At 36.0% G+C, this 16,196-nt stretch overlaps 2 protein-coding genes across 6 annotated transcripts in view; both read left to right on the forward strand.

Moving 5' to 3' along the window:
• Positions 1–9,357, forward strand: part of LOC105165163 — a 35,238-nt gene extending 25,881 nt beyond the window's left edge. For 3 of the 4 annotated variants that reach the window (XM_011084070.2, XM_011084069.2, XM_020694562.1), the window contains exons 13-23: positions 785–878; positions 1,616–1,724; positions 1,842–2,110; positions 2,169–2,320; positions 2,728–2,962; positions 4,293–4,481; positions 4,602–4,885; positions 5,235–5,445; positions 5,517–5,756; positions 8,235–8,314; positions 8,850–9,357. In XM_011084070.2, coding sequence (XP_011082372.1) covers positions 785–878; positions 1,616–1,724; positions 1,842–2,110; positions 2,169–2,320; positions 2,728–2,962; positions 4,293–4,481; positions 4,602–4,885; positions 5,235–5,445; positions 5,517–5,756; positions 8,235–8,314; positions 8,850–9,009 — 2,023 coding nt within the window. In that variant the 3' untranslated portion in view covers positions 9,010–9,357. The remainder of the gene's footprint in view (positions 1–784; positions 879–1,615; positions 1,725–1,841; positions 2,111–2,168; positions 2,321–2,727; positions 2,963–4,292; positions 4,482–4,601; positions 4,886–5,234; positions 5,446–5,516; positions 5,757–8,234; positions 8,315–8,849) is intronic. The other variant, XM_011084071.2, reaches the window with a different exon arrangement.
• Positions 10,140–13,445, forward strand: LOC105165164 (dnaJ homolog subfamily C member 2-like). Of its 2 annotated transcripts, none has more exons than XM_011084074.2 (2): positions 10,140–11,323; positions 11,672–12,349. In XM_011084074.2, the coding sequence occupies exon 1, from the start codon at positions 10,285–10,287 to the stop codon at positions 11,272–11,274; it is 990 nt and encodes a 329-aa protein (XP_011082376.1). In that variant the 5' UTR covers positions 10,140–10,284; the 3' UTR covers positions 11,275–11,323; positions 11,672–12,349. The 2 variants fall into 2 exon arrangements, with proteins under 2 accessions (XP_011082376.1, XP_011082375.1); XM_011084073.2 differs by lacking the exon at positions 11,672–12,349 and adding an exon at positions 13,167–13,445 and having other exon boundaries at positions 10,141–11,323.

Consider the following 16,196-nt stretch of genomic DNA (forward strand, 5'->3'; position numbering starts at 1 on the left):
ACAGCGTTTATTTTTGGAGAATGCTCATGTGCAGTTTCAGATTATTTAACTTTGCACATATTGTTGGGATCTCAGTCATTGTTTGCTTTCACTTTCATTGGTATCCTGTTTCCTCGGTCTTTTTCTGTTTCATTTTCATCAGTATCCTGTTTCCTCCCACCCTCTCTATATCGTTGCACTTTATTAACATAGTTCTGTCTAGTGTGTTGCTAATCATTCATGTCTGCTTCAAATATTGTTAATACTCATTCTTAGTTTCTGTTCTTCTGTTTAATTGATGAGTTGTTTCACATGACTATTACCTTAGCTTAAATTGTTTTCTTGTAACATGCACTCTTTCTATTTTATATAGTTTTATGATGTTTCAAGATATATTAGCTTTTGAAATACCCAAGAAAAACCTAACAGCTGGCAAGATATAGCAGCAAATAGATATGAAAATCTGTTTCTATTTCTTCTAGATGTAATTATTGAATCAAATTGAAGGAAGGAACCTCATGTATGTTGGTTCCTTCTCTTCCCGGCAACATGATGAATACTCTATCCATAGTCTTTGATGTTTTTTGGTTCTCTATATCCTTTAAGGATGTGATGGAGACTCTATTTACCTTTAATTATTTGTTTCTTAACTTTCTGGATAATTATCTGAATTTTCAATGTCGACACCACTCTCTTTACCACTTTAGTAAGCTGTGGCAGATTCATTGCAAAAGCAGATACAGTAAAACTTTGCTACAAAAGTGTATATATATTAGCATCTTACTTCCTCTCTGTTATTGTGCAGTGGAGGTGCTGGGAGTGGAAATGGTCTTCGTGGGGAAAAGGGCACAATAACTGGAAGGAAGTGCCCGAAAGGCCTGTATGGTACATTCTGTACAGTATGTTCTCTGTACTCCTTATCTTTTCCTCTAGCTTTTGATTAGTTGTATTCATATCAAAAGAAGAAAAGACCAAATAAGAAAGGAGAGAAACTAAAGGAACGAAAAGAGAAGAATAGAGAAAAAAAAGGCAGTTTCCTAATGTAGTGTCCTTTTTATTTTTGACTTATGACTGTACATATTAGTTAGGATAGGACCATAGCCTATCTCTTGTTTTCTTAATTTAGAATCTCTAATTCTCCTTTGGATTCTCCAGTCTGGTGTGAGGATCTTCCCTTTATTCTTATTCATGCAAGGTAAGTTTAACTTATAACTGAAAGAAGTGTGCATTTACCAGAGATAATTAGCAATTGGAAGGTGAAATAGAATTAGTTCTGTATATGATCAAACCCAAGACATGTTCATCATTTGAACTGTAGGCATCTTTCTTTCCTTTTTGAGTCTGTCCTGAGGCGTCATAGAAGGTGAATGTTTTTTGTACGTAACCAGGAGTATTGGTACTCAGGTTAATTTGTATAGTGTATACATGACAAAATTATCAGCACATTTATGGCTTTGTTCAAGCAAAGCATTTTTATACTAACTCTGCTGGAAATATATCTTCCATTGTTGACTTGTTCAATTATACATGGCACATTCGCTGATGATTGCCTGCCAACTGCGTTGCTTGCAGTAGGAATGTTTCTAGTTTTGGCTTTCTGGTTTCTGAACGTCTCTATCCATGGGATGTCTTGTAGGAGTGTCCTGTTGGAACGTATAAAGATGCTGAAGGATCTGATCCAAATCTTTGCAAGCCTTGTTCCCTTGAGCACCTTCCTGCTCGTGCTAATTTTGTTTATGTAAGAGGTATTGTGGTTGATATGTGGAAATTTTCATTTAATATCTCTCCATTTTGTTTAGTACACTACTTATTAGTTCTACCATTTGTAAATCTACTTTTACACATGGGGCCAATTGCTGCAGGTGGAGTAACCCAGTCAAATTGTCCATATAAATGTATATCTGACAAATACAGGACGCCAAAGTGCTATACACCTTTTGAGGAGCTGATATATACATTCGGAGGCCCCTGGCCATTTGCTTTTCTATTATTGTGTGTTGTCATGCTCCTAGCTCTGATTCTAACTACTGTTAGAATCAAATTGATTGGATCGGGATGCTCGTACAATGGGAATGATTCAATCGAGCATCATGACGATCAACGCTTTCCCTATCTTCTTTCCTTATCTGAGGTGAGCATATTCCTACTTTGCTCAGTTTATGTACATCTATGCACTAATCAAATTATAGTCTGTATTGCTTCTTTTTTATTTCCAGGTTCGTGGTGCCAAATCCGAAGAATCTCAAAGTCATGTACATAGAATGTATTTTATGGGTCCCAATACATTCAGGGAACCCTGGCATCTTCCCTACTCACCTCCTGCTGCAATATTTGAGATTGTGTAAGAACATCTGTTTGAATTTGAAATTTGGCACCTTAGTGCAATGAGTGATGCTGTATGCTAAAGATATTAGGTTCTTTTGTTTAAAGATATTGCTCAATTGGTTTGCTTTTTAAGTTTACCAGTTTTAATATGTTGCTGCAAATATGATCCAGTTGAAACATTTGAAATGTTCCCCTTAATAGTTGCCTGAGGTGTCTGAAATCTTCCTGAATGCACTGTATCTCCAATAGCAACCTTTTCTTAATCATTTTGTTCATTTAGTTGTTTGGGATTGAGGAATGTATTCAATCATGAAGTTGATATTTGGAAAATAACAAAATCATACAAATTGTACGGAATCAATCATCCTTCTCTTTGCGGTCCGATTTTTCTTTAGTCATCTGTGGTAGACTTCTGCGCTGCAGGTATGAAGATGCTTTTAACAGATTCATTGACGAGATCAACTCTGTTGCTGCATACGAATGGTGGGAAGGGTCAGTACATAGCATACTTTCTGTCCTTGCATATCCTTGTGCCTGGTCCTGGAAACAATGGCGTAGGAGAAAAAAGATTCACCGGCTTCAGGAGTTTGTGAAATCCGAATATGATCATTCTTGCCTACGCTCTTGCAGATCACGGGCTCTTTACAAAGGAATGAAGGTTAGCTTTAATTCAATCACTATGGAGTCTGTTTCATTAGAATAATACTAAGGGTAAATTACAACCATCTCCCCTCAAGTTTGGCATAATTACAAATACTCCTTGTTGTTTGAGCAATTACAAATACCTCCCTGATTTTAATGTCCGTCTAACAACTAGCCCATTCCGTTAGCCTCCTTTTGTTTCCATCCAATTTTTTTGGTGAACCGACCAAAATACCCTTTCGGATTCTAATTATAATTTTATGTATTTTATAATTTTCTAAAACAATTTTCAGGACTTATATTCCTATAGAGTATTTATTTTATCCACCCTCAAATTTTTATTACATTGTTTCATATGTTTGTTTATTTTTTAAAAACTCTCAGGGGCTACATAATTTTTTCCATTTGATGGGGGTATTTGTAATTTTTCTATCAAGGAGAGGTATTCGTAATTATGCCAAACCTTAGGTAGTTGTAATTTACCCTAATATTAATGTGTATTGATCTAGTTAATTGTCTAATATATAGGGTTATATGTTCTAGGTTACATGTGTGAATAGCCTACATATTTGTCATATTATAGGTTCATCTGCCAAAATATGTCCTCTACTGAATGATATATAAAGAGGTAAAAATAAAATCATATTAAATAAAGATGAAGTAGAAGAACCCACATTGGAAAAGGACCTTTCTGATTCTTGAAGAATGATGGGCAGGGGGATTGATCAAGAAAGATCTCTTGTTCTTATCACAGGATCATGATCGGATTTTAATTTCTATTGACAAATGATTGTGTAATTAAAACTCACGAAAATGTTGGAGGAAGTTTTAGAAACTGTCTTTATATCTAAAGTCTGACTCTGACAGATAGGCTGCTGCTATTAACTATAGAAACATATATGTATGTCTCCGCTACCACGAGAGACTAGCCTCAGCAGCATGGATGCATTTCTTTGAAGAGTACGCGTGAAGAGTCAGCACATATGCAATGTGGTTTAAGTATCTGTGGTAAACAACAAAATTATAGACATCTACTTGCACTTTTATATTACTTTGTCTTTTCTTGAAAGAAAGCGGGATTAACAAGTGGATGAAACCATCAGACAAGTGATTAAATACACCTGAAAATCTTTAAAAAGTGCCAGTCCTCTCTGAAATTTTCTATTCACCTGGTCGCCTAACTTGACCGTATGTGCCACGAAGGAGGAGAAACGGGAAACTCTGAAGAAAAGTCTTAATATCTGGATTTCCAATTCTTTTCCCCCCCTTTCCCCCCAGACTGTTTATTGTATGCTAGTCCTCGACAGACTTCATGTATATGATATACTATGTGATTTTGTTTGCAGGTTGGGGCAACACCTGACTTGCTGGTTTCTTATATTGACTTTTTCCTTGGCGGTGATGAGAAACGGTTAGACATGGTAACCAGTATACAGAAGAGATTTCCCATGCGAATCATTTTTGGTGGGGATGGAAGTTATATGTCTCCGTATAATCTTTATAGTGACACATTATTGACAAATCTCATTGCGCAGGTAACTTGGATATCTATTTTGCCCTATATTAGTTTTATAAGACTTAGGACTACGGAATCATAGACTTCTATCTTGGGAAAAAATTATTTACTCATAAAAAAAAAACCTTTCTACTTTTAGCATGTACCTGCAACTGTCTGGAACCGCTTGGTGGCTGGTTTGAATGCCCAGTTGAGGACTGTAAGGCATGGATGTATCCGGACAGCTCTACTTCCTGTTATCAATTGGCTGACAACTCATGGAAACCCCCAACTTGAGTTTCATGGGGTTAAAATTGAGCTGGGATGGTTCCAAGCCACATCTAGTGGGTATTATCAGTTGGGAATTTTAGTGGTAGCTGGTGACTATACTCTTTATGATCTTCATCATTCTGAGTATTTGGACATCACCGATGCAACATCCAGGTATTCCTATACGATTCTATATCAAGATTCAGCCTTGTTTAATTGAAAATGTGTTATAAAAGCTAAAAAAGAGAGAAAATGATTTTGGCTGAGTTATTATAATACAATGGTGTGATCCTGAGGTGTTCATGTGTAGTTTGTTATCTCTATTCTTTCTAACTCTAATCTGCACTATTAGATTCATGTTATTTCTGTGGTCTCCGTTGTTGTACTTTCACAAATTTGCTTCAGATATTCGTGGCTGTAGTAAAAGGAGAAACCTTTTTTGCAGTATTGCAAAACAACTAGAGACACATTTTGTCTGACTGTTCAATTAAACTCACTAAACTTTTTTGTCTACAATCTTCAGGAACTTTGCTCCAGCTGCACAAAATAGTAGTTTAAAGAACGCAGAAGAAAGTCAGGCTTACACAAGTCATGTATTATCCCGTAAAAAGGTTACTGGGGGATTCAATGGTGGTGTTATAAATGAAGCTACCTTAAAATCCCTTGGCTATAAAAGGGACTTTCTCTTTCCATTTTCTCTGTTGCTGCGCAATACCCGCCCTGTTGGCCGACAGGTACTCGATGTCTCTGATGCAGTTGCAATAATTTTCACTAATCGCTACTGACGTTTGCTTATGTGTTCCAGGACACCGTACAGCTTTTGATTACTGTCATGCTGTTGGCTGACCTTTTTGTCACTCTCCTTATGCTGTTAATGTTCTACTGGATATCTCTTGGGGCTTTCCTTGCTGTACTTCTTATCCTTCCTCTGTCATTGCTCTCTCCCTTTCCAGCAGGCTTGAATGCCTTATTCACTAATGGGCCTAGGAGAGCTTCACTTGCTCGTGTTTATGCCTTGTGGAATGCTAGCTCGATCTCGAACATTGTAAGTGTTACTATGTCATGATATGAACATCTGGCAATTGCATTTCAGTTTCTGCAGAATAACAAAATAATCAATAGAAGAATGTAATAAAGGGATGCTGCAGATATTGAGTCACTTGAAAATATGCTTGACATCTCTACTAATTGACCCTTGATCTACAGATTTAGTGAGTCACGCCCAGGGTTTTCATGATTGCATGAAAGCAACCTTCATAATATAGTCCAATGAAGTGTTAGAAATGTCAATTTTATAGTTAATGTGGTAAACAACGAATGGTATTTGTGAAGATCATAAAATTAAGGGAAAGTTTTACTTGGTATAGGAGTTTATGTCTAGCCTAACACCTTTGTAATTGCTTGTACTTGGTAAAGGTGCGTATATGTGGGAAATCACACTATTTTATTTCTCCTCTTATGACATTTTGTCCAACTTGTAATCTTATAACCTCTCAAAGTCCTGATAAAAATACCATGAGAAGCTTATATGTTTAGCGAAACACCTTTGTAATTTACTCACATTTTCATCTTTTGTTGATCAACATAACCTTCTTGTAAGTAAATTCTAATGATGGTTTCTAAAACTTTGAAGGACGTGGCCGAAGGTTAATAAAAGATGGGAGGGATCTATTCGGTTCTTGAAAAAATCCCAAGAAATGAAATAGAGCTAGAACTTGAAACTAGTACTTCGCTGTGGTCGAAGATGATCAAGAGAACCTACTTGCCAAATTCTCCCCTGATGTTTAGCATAATTACCAAACTAGCCCTCATGTTTCAAGCTTGCAACCACAGCCTCGACATTAGTCTCCATTTTACATAGTCCTCTTTATGTCTCTTGCCGTTAATAGAAGTGCTAACATCACCAATGAAAGGTGGAGACACCCTACTTTTCCTTCAAGGCTCGTTTGCTTGGTAGTATGGGATACTTGATAGTATCGGATAACTGAGTGGTTGATAAATGTGTGATAGGATGTGATAGGATTAATTATTTTGTGTTTACTAGTTGGGATTGAAAAATGGATATAAAAGTGTTAGAATAATTTTATAGTTTCTATGTCAGATTAAACTAAGAATGAAATGCTAAAATACCTAACTTACCCCGTCCATATTTTTTCATATGTTGCATATTTTATTACGGAGACAATCAAACCGTTCTCATTCATCATTAAAACCACCACCTTTGCCTAAATCGCGCTGATATCACCTCCAATCTCCTCCCATCATCCCCGTTAAAAAGAAACCCTTAGCAGAAGCTAATGGAAGATCAAAGACACTTAAGTAATTGGCTTTTTTATTTTAAAAAATATATTGACTTTGAAAAACTAATAAAAACAGGCTGGATGCTGGGATTACTTATCCCACCCTCTTAGGTTGGATATGAAATCCAACCGAGTCCCAATGCTGGGCCAGCCACTTTGAAGAAATGCATGTCTTTGCATATAGACATAGAGTGTTTGTGTAAAGAGGGATCTCCGTCTCGTCGTGGTACATTGGTGGTCATGATGAGAAGGATAATGTTTTCTTTTAGTTTCTCCAATGAAAAATTGTGGTTCATGGATGATGAGATCAATGGGCCAAAGTTTGTCTCAATAACAAGTGATAGAGAGCTTTGGTCTTCTTCTTACTGTTTGAGTTTTCAGCCTTTGTTTTTCCAGTTAAACTTGCTTGCAAGGCTATTTCCTAGTTTGCCCTAGGGCTTTTTCGCCACTTGTTTGTCATGGGGGGTAATTCTAACTTGAAACATTTAGGTCGTTTAGGATACTACCCCAAACCTGAAGGGAGGTTTAGGTTTTGCAGCCGACCATGAATTATCTAATGTGGTGCTCCTTTTTCCTCTCTGGGTTTGGAAACTATAAGAGTGACAGTCATTTGAGCCAATATAAATTGTTCCTATGGATTATGAGGGATTTGTGATGACAATACAGTATGCCCCAGTCTTATCTCTAAAGCAAAGTTATCACAGTTACTTCTGAAATTTTGGGCAGAGTGCTTCCGACATGTCTCTTGGTTCTGGAAGTTTTCGGGACTGTATTTCCAACGTGTCTTGGTTATAGAAGTATACTACTTGATGCAATGAGTCACTAGATTCCCAAAATATAACTTTAAGATGCTCATTTATTCAGCAGGTGCATATGTTAATTCCTTGTAGATTCCACCTTGCCTTCTTTTAGTGACTCAGCAAAAGCATGAATCATGCCATTTTGGTCTCTTTCTATCAATCTGCTTTGATTTTTATGCATCTATAATGCGTATTCCTCATGAGACAAGAAAAAGAAGTTGTATGGCCCTCACAAATTTGACTAATAACATGTGAAAAAGTACCTGGGTTGGAATGTAGAGCATCGTTTCTGCATGTGAATTATTTTATCATTCAATTCATGTTCAAGCAAAAGAAATTCAATACAAACATGAGGTTTTTAAAATTTAGACTTGGGTGGTGCATTAGCTTGTCTAATGGTAGTGTTTTTTGTGAACTTTGCAGGTTGTGGCATTTATATGTGGCATGATTCATTATGTGATTACCTCAGTGAATTACCCAGAAGCAAATGTTTGGCATTCAAGGTGAGTTCCATCGTCATCCTCATCTAATACATTTCAAGGTGTTTGCGTTAAGAGCAATCTACTGGCGGAGAATGTCAGGTTTTAGTGGCTTCTCAAGTTGTACTGGATGCACAATTAAAGAAACTGAGGCTTTCATTTAATAAAATGTTTTGATATTTTGTTTCTTTGCACCCTCACTAAAGATGAAAGTTATGCAATGAGTTGACAATGGGGAAAGTCATTTGCTGCTGGTTCCTATGAAAAAACTAAGGGCAGAAGTAAGTTGTAATCATTTTAATAAGCATATCAGCAAGATGCTGAACCTTATTCCTTGTAGCACTTAATATATTTGAAGGTGAACATATCTAAGGACATTAGAACTTGTTTAACTCCCCAACTTCTCTATTTTATTGTTTGTTTCTTCTGTAGAAAATCCTCGTAAGGTACTCATTTGAACCAAGTGGATGTAGAATGATTCAGTAGACTGCAAATTTAATCTTCCTTTATGAAGTGTGATTTTCATGATGGATTGCTTTTGAATTTTGCTCTGATGCAGGGAAGATGACAAATGGTGGCTTTTGCCAACGATTCTGCTGTTGTTCAAGATAGTTCAAGCTCGGTTTGTCAATTGGAACATAGCAAATATAGAAGTCAAAGATTTCTCTCTCTTCAGTCCTGATCCGGATACCTTTTGGGCCTATGAATCTGTTTCTTGATAAGCGGATTCTAGCAGTAAACAGAATGTCTCAGTGTACATATGTTTCTGCAGAAGGACTACGTCTTTTGTGCATACTATTCGTGTACAGGTTCACTTTTGTAGTTGATTTAGTCATAATAGAATGTGATTACAGGTGTTGGTGAGAGATAATTGGAGAGGGGAGGCGGATAACTGTAACTTATTCACATCACAAACTCATCTTAATAACGACAACTATGTGACCCTTTTTCCTTGTATCAGTGTGGGTTGTACATAAAATCTTCAATCTAACTACCAAACTGCTTCATTACTTGGTCACATTCTGAAATTTTATTTCATGTTGTGTAGTGGCACTTATATCATACAATTAAGTTTCACAACTGTGTTTCAATTTATTTTTATCTTTTGATCAAATTTTATGTTTTTGTATTACTGATATATATAAAAAAATCATTATAAGTACAAAATTTATTTGAGATGGAATATTTAGTAATCCTAATTACTTAGACTATGTATATATAAATTTAGAATGAACGCGTTCAACTTGAATATTAAATGCTAGTAATATTTTTAATAAAAACTTAACTTATTAGGGTATACATGAAGTATTTATGAAAGTAAAGTAAAATAAAATGAAACACAAATCTTCAATTGAGATTATATATATATATATTTATATTTATATCACCTAAACCCTCCTCCCGTCACCTCATAAAGAAAAGTAAAAGAAAGAATGATATTGTATTTAAGATGAATCGAAGACGTCAAAAAACACCGTACACAACAAATATTGTAGATGTACAAATTTAAAATTTGTAGGCCGTGTTTATTTTATGGGAATACGCAGTACATCCAAACTAATTGGGGTCATCAGTCTGTTTACTTGCAAAATGTGCGGCCTGGTACTAACGTCTGAAGCTCGGTTCATAGCTGGATTAAACACGGTATATGGATCCGGGCGAGAGGGGTGGGATTCGAATTCAGAGCAGCTATCTCACCTTTCATGCTCTGTTGGTTTGGCTTTGTTATGCTCAAATAATAATAAGAAATACATACGTATATATATAGATAGATTAAAATTTTAAAATTTTAAAAATCACGAATGCATTTTTTTAATAAACTGGTACAATATCTATGTCGAAGTAACTCCTGCACCCCCATTTACCAGTGTGTGTAAAATATGATGATAGTAGATAAAATTTCCACAGATGCTGTGTGTGTGTGTGTGTGTATATACCGAGGGAGGGAAAGAAAAGGAGGAAGAGATTGTGCAAAAGGGTCCAAGCTTTAAAGCATGGAATTCTTAGATGAATTTGAGAGCAGGCCAAGATTCCTGTTCCAATCCAAGCATTCGCCGCAACCCTCAGATCCCGAGCACTCTTCCTCGTCCTTCTTCTCTTCTCTCCACAAGCCCACCCTTTTCATTTCTCTCTCTTTTTCCCTTCTCATTTTCTCTCTTGCCTTGTTTTACTTTAATTTCGAACCCCTTAAATCCCTCCTTTTATGGCTTTCCTTTTCCCTTCTTCTCGGCCCCTTTGCTCCTCCTTCTCTCACCGCCGGGGATATCCGTGTTGGCCTCGGCCCGCCTCTCAAGGAAAGCCCGAATATTTCGATTGAAGGTACTGAAAAATTCAACAGAAAATCGACGAAAATTCGCAAGAAACCATCTGAAGACGCCATTAGATCCGATGGGGTTTTAGAGAGATCGACGACTACAGATGGGCCGCTTGTTGATTTAGCGGATAATGAATCTAATAGATTTAATGAGTCGTTTACTGAAAACAAATCCGTGGAGCAAAGTGAGTGGAGTGAGGTGGATGAGGACTTATTGAGGAAGTTAATGGGGAAGCATCCGGTGGGGAAGCCGGGCCGTTGGGAGGCAATAGCTGAGGGGTTCAAGGGGAAGCATAAGGTGGAAGCCGTGATACGGAAGGCTAAAGAAATGGGAGAGAGGAAAGTGAGTGATCAAGACTCTTACAGTAAATTTTTAAAGGATCGTAAGCCTGTTGATAGACGCCTTGTTGATAAGGGAGGGAATGAAGCAAATGCTGAAATTGGAATAGAAAATCAAAATGTGGAAGAAGGGAGGAAGGAGAGTACTTGGAGTCCTGCGGAGGATTTAGCATTGCTCAACGCATTAAAGGCATTCCCGAAGGACGTTGCAATGCGATGGGAGAAGATTGCAGCTTCCGTTCCTGGAAAAACAAAGTCAGCATGTATGAAGAGAATGACAGAGTTGAAGAAGGATTTTCGAAGTTCCAAGGCTTCTGGCCAAATTTCTTAGGTGAATAAAGAACTTCAGAAACGAATGTCTGAAGTTGGTTTTTCGGAAGGTATGTTAGTCTTTTCATTTGTTAGGTGAAGGAGGTAAATTTTTCACAAAAACTGTCCATTTTCAGATGTTTACATGATATATAATATTTACTTAATTGCATGAGTATGAGTATCTGGCTGTTTATATCTTAGTTGTTGTTTTTGTGTCTTAATCTTAATTGCCTGGACTGCTAGCCCGTGTCTCACTTTTTCACTGTGTCCCACTTTCCTGGTCATTTTGCTTTAAGCCAATAATGTGAAATGTAGTAAAACGTTAATTATCATGCGTTTTGCATTTGAAAAAATTCAAGAAATCTTGTTCTGTTGAAATTGTTTTGGTTGTGATGAATTGTCACTTTTTGCTGTAGGAAGGATACCATGGTAAATGCCTAGCTGATCAAGGATATCAAAATTTATCCATTTTAAATTATAGGAGAGTGAAGGAGGATTGTTTCTTTTACGCTGATAATTTAGTACCACTTAATAATGCTCAGACAGCAGGAAGAACAGAGACTTATTTGTCCATGATCTAAATACCAGAACAGTTGTTGAGACTTGAATAATCATACTCCCATGAAGTATCTATGTTATTTAATAAGCACCTGTATCTCCTCATTGTCTTGCTCTTTCAGCTGTGAGCTTTCCTAATATAGTGTAGTTGGAACTTGACTAATTATGTTGCCTGTAGCCATCTATATGGTTCATATTAATAAGAGTTATTTTGTTCACCAAGATTAGTCATCATGCTTACAAGATCATTTTCATTGAAAATTTGTGATGCAATTTGATAGATGACATGGAGAATAATATGACTGCTGTAGAGATGAGATTTGAATAAAGACAATAACGTTAGGCAAGTCTTTTCTTAGTTCCTTAGAGATTACCCTACATTTTGATGCACTCGCAGTAGGAAAGAGGAACATGATTTTCTTCTCTTCTCTTTTTAGAGGGCAATAGATGCCCCCTGAAAACAAACTCGGGCTTGAAATTTCAGGGAATGTCCGAAGATGCAAACGAAGGGAACATTGGTTTCATTTTAGGTGGTTTTAGGGGAAATGTTTTGGGAAATTTGGGGGGGGGGGGGTTGTGCCCATGAATGTGAATAAATGTGTTTGGTTTTATTTCGAAATGTTTATTGTGATGTATTCTTGGAGAAAAATGCACAAAGTTGCATTTCCGGAAGGATATTTTGAATGGGAATAAATGTGTTTGGTTTTATTTCGAAATGTTTATTGTGATGTATTCTTGGAGAAAAATGCACAAAGTTGCATTTCCGGAAGGATATTTTCTATTGTAGATGTCATGCAAAATTTTGTTCGCTTTGTGGTATCAAATGAAACTTTATGTTATTATGTATTGTTCCTATATTAATGTAATGCTTGGAAGGCGTAAATCTATGTATATATATATATATATATATATTACTTTTCGATGTGATGGTCCCAGTATTTATAAATATAGCATAATATAGTCATGATTAGCCTTTTTCAAAGTATTTTAGTGAAGCACACTGCATTTATGGGGAATAAAACCCCAAAGGCTTTTAAAGTGTTTTATTTCTTCATGATGGAATATAAATATTCCCCAGAAAATGAAACCAAACATTCTGGATTTGGAGCTGAATTTCTTGCATGACCATGACTTGGAGATGCCAATTCTGCTGTCATCCTATTTGCTTGTTTGGGGAGGGGAATTGGGGTTGGGCACTTGCAATGTTTAAAGGAAAATCATTTTCTTCTTCCCTCTTTTCCCTGTAAAGGGCAACAGATACCAAAAACATAGTAAATCATTTGGCACCCGTGTAAAGCTTTTCAGATTTGGATCAGAATCTGAATAATTTATCCATCTGTTAATTCGTCGCAGGCTGCCATGCCAACTTCAGAGTGATAGATTACGAAAAACCAACCATCCTTGTTCCAATTTTGACATGTGCAGGAGAAGCAGCTACAATTTCAGGAAGCAGCTTTTTATTATTTCTTTTAGCTACCTTCGTAGGCAATACCTGTACTCAAGTAAACCTTATACTGATAGCTTGATTTGTTTTGTCTTTAGTCTTCTACGGCATTATCATTCTTACTTTATGCTTTATATGCCCCCCGGAATTGTTCGTTTCAATAGTTTTTCCTAATGTTATAATGACTTTCTGACGACTTGTGTAACTTTTATCTGGATCTTCCTAGTTTTTGAATTTCATATAGAGAAATTTAAGCGCACACATCGAGTGTGTCCACGCTCTAGTGCTACTATATATGATGTGCATGCATGCGTGTGTAAGTAGATCATGAGATAGATACTAGGCTGGCTAATAATTTAAGTGAGGCAGAGGCAGAGCCAATTAAGGAAAAGAAAAATCAGGTCAGGGCCTTTCTGGAGATGTGGCCCAAGACGAATGAACTGAACATAACTAAACAGCCTCACTCAATCTTAAATTGTGTCTAAAACTATCCAAACAGTGTAAAGAACTTTGAGTTTATTTAGTCTCTGCATTATTAGCATATCTAGACTGGTAAAGGAACCTTCTAAATAGAGGAGTTAATCTTACATATACCAAGTCCCAAAAATTCTCTGGCTTCAGCATACATCCTTGGGTTTATTAAGGACAGCAAACTCTTGAGGATCTCTTAATTTTTTTTCTTTGTTTTATTTATTTTTTCTTTGTTTCGTACACATCACCAGTTGATTGTGTACGTGGATAATGGGAGACAAGTATACTAAGAAGGCAAAACGTGCAAGGACTTAGGGAAAATTATGATGCACTATTCTTAGTATAAATTAAAGTGTAATGTAAAAGATAAAGGGAGGTCGGTTTGGGAACGCGTGCGAAAAGGGCAAAAAAAGGAGCGTGATTTATAATTTTGATTTAACCAAAGGGTGTAAGCTTGGTGGTTTTTAGGTGTTCAATGTAATATAAGAATAATAATAAAATAAACATCCAGACATATAAGACTATAGTTAATATAGACGAACAAAAAGAAATGAGTAATGTAAATGGTATCTCTTTTTGTTTTGTTTCAACCGGCAAAGCTATCTCCTATTTTTTCATTTTAGATTTCAAACTGCAAACCCTCCAGAGATGATCCACAACATATGAAGGAAATGATTTTGATCTTCTTGCTAAAGGAAATCAAAACCCATTTGGAAGAATATGATCAAAGAGGATTACATTATGAGTAAGGCTATTCTCTTTATCAAGATTATTTACACTCTACACTTGATACTAGATCAAAGAGAGCAAGAGAATATATGGTAGAGAGTGCGTCTAATTTGCAGACTAGAGTAGGGAGAGTTATGGTATATACATATGTTGCTTGTATGAAAAAGTGAAAATGTGTCTAGATATATGACCGGTTGTCAAAGCCGTCAAAATTAATTATTGATCCTACAACTATAACAATAGTGGAACCAAGTTGAATCCCAAGAGAACTATGGATTAATTTCTCTGTCAAGTCGCGGTAACCAAATGGGGAGGGTTTGGATTGAGAATTAACGACACATTAATAAAAAATAAATAGAAAATTAAAATAAATTTCTAGAAAGAAATCAGTAGAGAAGTATTCTGACCCAAGAGAATGTCCCACCCGATCGTTATGTTAATCATTAATCGCATAAGATTAATTTCACAATCAGTCATTCAATAATGAAATATATTAGGATAGCATAATAAATTCTTGTTTTCTTATTGTAATTGACTTGACCCAAGAATCTAAATTAAAATTTATTATCTTATGGCTGGGGCATGATAGTGTTCCATATCAATTCAATAATAGCATTTGCATTGGTGAAAATAATTGAACCTAGATTAAACAATTGAGATAGCTGCAATCATCTAATCTAGGTTCATTGCCCCTACAAATAAATCATGCGAAGTACACAATTAATTTGTTTGCTACTTGTACCACTTATTCATAATAATTACGGATCACTAAACTCATAGACAACAATAGAATAATTAATATTGAATCGAAACGTCAGATCTATCAATATCAATCATTCCATATGATGTAAATCAAGACAAAAAGTACTCGATGAAAATAGATTAAAACCAAGATCTCAAAAAAAAAAAAAAAAAATTAGCTACACAACATGTGTGTTGAAATTCTTCCTAAAAAATAAAACTAAGAAGAAGAAAAGGGGAGAGATGACCTAAACTAAGAGAATGATAAAATATGAAATTGGATATTTCATCTTCAGCCTTCACACCCCTTTTATAGCACAAAAAACGTCCTCTCTTGCCTTCCAACTTACCGTCTAGAAAAGAAAACAAATCGCAGTAACAAATCTTTTCAAATTGCCCATTTTTGTGCAAACAGACTCGTGCAATCTATATGGCGTGATCACACCTTATTTAGTGTTCAAGTTTATTTTTGTCCTCCCTTCTCTTGATCACGAGTCTAATTGCACATTTTGCCTCTATTTTCATCAAAGTTTGTCATAACAGCTCCTACATTCATAAGATGGATAATTCAAAGATATATACAATAAAATCCTTCCAAAATACTCAAAATAGATATGCATAGGAGGGTTAAATTATGTTTTATCCAATTCCCCCACATCAAAATCATGCTTGTCCTCAAGCATAACTTGATCCAAAATAAAAGAATTACCCAAGTGACCAATCCCTAATTCTTCTTCACCTTAGTCAAGTATGTCCCTTAGCCAATATGCTTTCCCAGTTCAAGAGGAGGTAGTAATATTGAGAACATATAGCACACATTTAACACACAAGTACTCCATTGACTATATCAAACTCAAATGAAACAAGTCTCACCACTCTCACAAGGGTGTGTCACTCAAGTCACTCGAAAAGTGTTTAAAAAATTGGATCTCCCTCAATCAAAACACTAGAGTGTCATTGCCACATGCTTGCTTGCAAATCAAATCTCCACCACTACA

Source organism: Sesamum indicum, linkage group LG6 (assembly GCF_000512975.1).
Source record: "Sesamum indicum cultivar Zhongzhi No. 13 linkage group LG6, S_indicum_v1.0, whole genome shotgun sequence".
NCBI lineage: Eukaryota > Viridiplantae > Streptophyta > Magnoliopsida > Lamiales > Pedaliaceae > Sesamum > Sesamum indicum.

What these genes read in the sequence shown, in the direction of transcription:
- LOC105165164 (XM_011084074.2), top strand. Translation starts at nt 10,285, where the DNA reads ATGGAATTCTTAGATGAATTTGAGAGCAGGCCAAGATTCCTGTTCCAA.